Raw genomic sequence first — 5,469 nt, 5'->3', positions numbered from 1 at the left:
AGTAAAACCCTATCTTACCACTTAACTCCATCTACAGCTGCTCAACTCTGAATACATGCTCTAAGACAGGCGCAGTAGAACTTGCCTGTAGTCCCAGTTACTCTAGAGGCTGGGGCTGGAGGATCTCTTGAGCCCAGTTCAAGGCTTCCCTGTGCTACCATTTCATCTGTGAACAGCCACTGCACTCCAGCCTGGGCAACATAGTGAAACTCCGAGTCTTAAAACAAACAAAAATATGCTCTAGTCACACTTGCCTAAAGCCAGATTAACAGTATGAATAAAAGCCCCTCATTATCATACCCTCTATAAATTCTCACATAATGATGCTACAAAGGTCATGAACTAGTTGTTTCTTAAGCTTTAAAAACTATGACAGTTGAAGCAACACAAAAATACTAATCTACAGCAGGCTGCTTATACCTTCAATTCCTGCCGAAAACCTACCTTGACTTAAATAAAGTCAGTGTCACATCAAGAACTGATTCTGATAAAGTTAATATTTTCCAAGATCTAGTGTCCTGCCTGTGGTACTACTCTAGGAAGTAATGCACCATACAAAGCTACAGTACAATCAACATAATCACCAATATATAACACCTAGTCATTAAATGTGTGCGTTACTCACAACTTCCGCTAAGTTTAATGAAGATTTACAATATACCGCCAAGAACATACCAACACACACCTTTAAGTCAGTAAAATATCACACAAACTTCTGTGATACATGCAATCAAAAGGTAGGTATGAAAAGAAAATTAAAGTATCAAGTCCTATTAAAAACATAACTGTAAATATAAATTGAGAACTGGGAATACTACTTCAAAGGCAGCTGTTACCCAACCACATATTTGTTCTCCTCTGTGAAACCACTAATAGCCTCATAAAGAAATGTCTATCTGCCAACCATACAGTACACTTGTTTAAAAACCATCCTCAAAGTGCTTCCACTTGTAGAACTTCCCAAAGGAGCAATTTCCCCCCAATATAAAATATGCTTTAAGAACTCTTTCGTTAAATGGGTTCTAAATACCAGTATGCGAAATTTAAAAATGAAGAATGTTTATTAAATACATACCACTTAAAATGTTCCAGGTTTCAGTTTTCAGTTGTCATCATCATGAGAAACTCTTCATATACATATTTCAACAATTTCATTCAATAATATGAAAAAGCCTGTGTTGTCTGTCCTAAATTAACTACCTACAGCCATTTTTTAAACAGCTCAGTACTGTTACACACTTAGAACCTGTCTCTTCTCCATGGCATGTTTCTTATACTCCACTAAAACCAGACCTGAGAAATTATCATCTGACAGTGGGTGAGCATCCATCAACGCTCAAAACATTAATGACATTTGAAAAGGACATGTTGGTTGGGTGCAGTGGCTCATGCCTGTAATCCCAGCACTTTGGGAGGCCGACGCAGGCGGATCACGAGGTCAAGAGATCGAGACCAACCTGGCCAACATGGTGAAACCCCACCTCTACTAAAAATGCAAAAAAATTAGCTGGGCGTGGTGGCGCACACCTGTAGTCCCAGCTACTTGGGAGGCTGAGGAAGGAGAACTGCTTGAACCCGGGAGGCAGAGGTTGCAATGAGCCGAGGTTGAGCCACTGCACTCCAGCTTGGCGCCTGGTGACGGAGTGAGACTCTGTCTCAAAAAAAAAGAAAGAAAAGAAAAGGACGTGTTGGATTCTCACAAGCTGCTACTCCACTGAGGTTTCAAATGTTATTAAAAAGTAGGGTACTGGCCAGGCATGGTGGCTCACCCCTGTAATCCCAGCACTTTGAGAGGCTGAGGCGGGTGGATCACCTGAGGTCAGGAGTTTGAGACCTGCCTGGCCAACATGGTAAAACACCTGTCTCTACTAAAAATACAAAAAAATTAGCCAGGTGTGGTGACTGGTGCCTGTAATATCCCAGCTACTCATATCCCAGGAGGCGAAGGCAGGAGAATCGCTTGAATCTGGGAGGCGGAGACTGCAGTGAGCCGAGATCTCACCACTGCACTCCAGCCTAGGCAACACGAGGGAAACCCCAACACAAAAAAAAAAAAAAAAAAAAAAAAAGGGATACCTTTAGAATAATGCAGTATTTGGTACAGCTAGAGGAACTTCTCCAAAGCATTCCAAGTCTTCGCTTGACAAGAACAAGATGACCACCCCTCCGGCCACTGTGCCTTATCTTATACCACACTGACAAAAAAGTGAGGTAATATTTAAATTAATTAAAAGTGAAGGAGTGGCCAGGTGTAGTAGCTCACGCCTGTAATCCAAGCACTTTGGAGGCCAAGGCAGGTGGATCACCTGAGGTCGGGAATTCAAGACCAGCCTGACCAATATGGTGAAACCCCTTCTTAAAAAGGAAAAAAAAAAAAAAAAAAAAAAAAGTGAAGGAGTAACTTAACATTCCACCTTCTTCTCTTGATTTGACTTACAGGCATCAGGTAGGAAGAGCGCTGGATTCTACTCCTAACTCTTTTATAAATGACCTTCAACAAGTCAACCTCCACTTTCTCGGCCAACTCGGGGAACCCAGCCCGAGTACCCGACCACCTCTGAGATCCATTTCAGCTCCAAGAGGCTACAAGCTCTATTTCTCCAAGAGCGTTCCTCCAGTATGGACTCATTTTCCAGGTCCCTTTGTGTGTATACTCCCCACAAAAGGACACTCACGAATTGCACTCCACACTCACAAATCGCACTCCAACAAGAACGAGATTATCCTCTAACGTACTGCGTTAAAGTGAGAATCAGGGAGAAACGAAATAGCTCTCAGAGACGCTTCCTCCTATACAGAAGCAAGCAAGAAACTAAGAAATCAAACCCTTTCGAAGAGATAGGGCTAAGAAAACTCACAACACATTAGCCTTCACGCCTAAAGCTTTCAGTCTCCACAAAAAAACCTTGATTCCAAAATCTTTTTTTTTTTTTGAACAGATAAGCCTCAAAAACGATTCATCTAGCACCCATTAAAAAAAGCAAATAAAAACTGCATAACTTTTCACTAAAAGATAATGCTTATGCAAGAAATCTTAGTCATGACGAGAGGATGTTTCCTTTTTAAAACAACAAATTTCGTGTTCCCAAAATACAACACAAAAACTTGGTATTTTTATTTTAATTTCACTTTTAACGAATACCAATCTCCTTCTAAACCTGCAAAATTTTAAACCTGTGTCTGCCCAGGGAAGGCAGGCATCAGCTCATCCAGAAGCAGTTTTTTCCTTCCCTTTCCTCTAAGTGGGCAATCTCATTCCCAGTTTCCAGCCCCAGAGTCCTGTCAGTTCATCCCCGGCCTCAAGTTCCCTCGGGAGAAGAAAAAATGCCAACTGTCGCCGCAGAGACAGGGATAAGACGCAGTCGAAGATCTGCACACGCCGCATCACGAGGCCGCGCGGGTACAATTTCAAAACTTAAACTGCAGGATTCATTTAAATTTAGAAAAACAAAAATTGTGAAAAGCAAAGCAAGAAATCCAGCTCCCCCTCCCCACGCCGCCTCCTCCCTCCCGGATCCTCAGGCCCTAGAGCCGACCCGGGGGCGGTAATGGGGATGGGGGGTGCGCTCCCCGCCGGCGGGGCCCCGGGGGCGGCCGGCGCTGGCCCTTCTCCCTCCAGGGCCGGCGCGCGCCCCCCCGCCGGATCCCCGGGAAGGATCGGCGGGCGCGGGTTGAGAGTCGGCGTCCAGGCCCGCGGGCGGCCGGGGCGCGCTGACAGCTGCCCCGGGCGGCGGATGCGCGGCCGACCGGGCCCCGCTAGCCCCTGGCCCTACCCCGGCCCGCCCCGGCCCGCGCGACTGGAAAAGGATACTCCCGGGTGCGGAAGGCCTCCTGAGTGTGCGGGATGGTGAAGAGCGGCTCCTCTCCGGGCAGCGGCTTCACCAGCGGGAAGGGCTTGCGGCCCAGGAGCGGCGCCATCGCGGCGGAGGCAGCGGCGGCGGCGATGGGGACGGGCGGCTACTGGGGCCGGCCCCGCGGCGCAGCACTAGGCCCCGCGGCCCGGAGCGAGCGCCAGGCGCCCGGGGGAGGGGTGGGGGAGGGGAGGGGTGAGAGGGCGGCGCGAACTCCGGCTTCCTTACCGCCGGCGCGGCCGCGCGACAGCCATGGAGCGGAACGCCAGGGCGCAGAGCTCCCGCACACACCGCCGCGCCTCCTAGCAGCCCCCAGCCGATCCCCGCCTCTGGTCCCGTCGGCCGGCAGTCACGATTCCTCCTCAGCGACACCGGAGGAAATTATTGAAAAATGGCGGGAGATTCCCCTCCTCCCCCCGGCCCGGCCAACGCACACACTAACTTGCTCCCCCGTGGCGCCGGTGTCGAATGCTCCAATAGGCGGAGAGCTGGTCAGCGCTCACAGCCTATTGGCTTGGAGGAGCTGCCGCTCCGCACCTGGGTCCCGCCCCCCTGCCCCTGTCGCGTAGTTGGGTTGCAGCGCACTAGAGGGCAGTCTGAAGAGGTGAAAGGTCACGTTATGTAAGCGCCGGTGACAGGCGTGCGGGCCTCGGGCGGCGGAGTTAAAAGTAGCGGACAGCGGAGAACAGAGAAGCCGAGAACTCAAGGAGGTCAAGCTTGAGAGGCCCCCTCGCATATACAGGCACTGCGCCATCTGTCACCGACGGCGACACCGACATCCGGGCACCACTGTCCGTGTGGTGCGCCGGAGGGGGAGGGGGAGCGCGCGGCCAGGGGCTTTGTCTTTTCTCTTGGGCTCCGCCCCCTTCTTAAAGGCGCCGCGCTCGGCCACGCCCGGGGATGTGCGGGTGGGGCTGGGCTGCAGCGAGGGGTTGGCGGGAAGTGGCCCCGGGAGCTTCCCCGAGCAAAGGTTCTGCGGGAGGACAACTTGAGCGCCAACTTTACTCACCCCAAAGTTAACTTCTGGGCGACAGTGTGGTTGAGATCTGGGTAGAAGTATACTGCTTATTTCTAGGGGGTTGCTGGAAAGTAGAATATAGAAGCTGCTTTGGAAAAATAGATTGAAAGATGTTATTAAAGACACATCCTGGGTGGGCACAGTGAGTCACCCCTAATCCCAGCACTTTGGGAGGCAGAGGCGGGAGAATTGCTTGAGGCCAGGAGTCGAGACCAGCCTCAGTAACATAGCGAGACCCTGTTTTATAAAAAATAAAAGGTAGGTTAAATTCACTTGGTATTCACTGGCACCTACAATGTTCCGAGCTGCGTGGTGAGTATCATGGGAGGAAAAAGAATTAGACGTGGAGATTGCCCCCACCAAAAAAAACACCAACAACAACAGAAAGAATCACAGTTCTGGGCGGGCATGGTGGCTCACATCTGTAATCCTAACACTTTGGGAGGCCGAGGCAAGTAGATCACCTGAGGTCAGGAGTTTGAGACCAGCCTGACCAACATGGTGAAACCCCGTCCCTCGTTGGGAGGCGGAGGTAGGAGAATCAGTTGAACCCGGGAGGCAGCTGCAGTGAGCCGAGATCGTGCCATTGCACTCCAGCCC

The 5,469-nt window shown here is 50.2% G+C and overlaps 1 protein-coding gene across 2 annotated transcripts in view; it reads right to left on the bottom strand.

Moving 5' to 3' along the window:
• The window catches only part of BAZ1B (bromodomain adjacent to zinc finger domain 1B), an 81,534-nt gene extending 77,244 nt beyond the window's left edge, over window positions 1-4,290 (bottom strand). The window contains exon 1 of one of the 2 annotated variants that reach the window (XM_032254983.1): window positions 3,812-4,290. In XM_032254983.1, coding sequence (XP_032110874.1) covers window positions 3,812-3,918 — 107 coding nt within the window. In that variant the 5' untranslated portion in view covers window positions 3,919-4,290. The remainder of the gene's footprint in view (window positions 1-3,811) is intronic. The other variant, XM_032254984.1, reaches the window with a different exon arrangement.
• Window positions 4,291-5,469: the final 1,179 nt, after the last annotated feature.

This window comes from Sapajus apella, unplaced genomic scaffold (assembly GCF_009761245.1).
Source record: "Sapajus apella isolate SASKATOON/1434 unplaced genomic scaffold, GSC_monkey_1.0 scaffold88, whole genome shotgun sequence".
NCBI lineage: Eukaryota > Metazoa > Chordata > Mammalia > Primates > Cebidae > Sapajus > Sapajus apella.
Note: the sequence above shows the minus strand (reverse complement) of the source record. Positions and strands in the feature narration are given on the sequence as shown.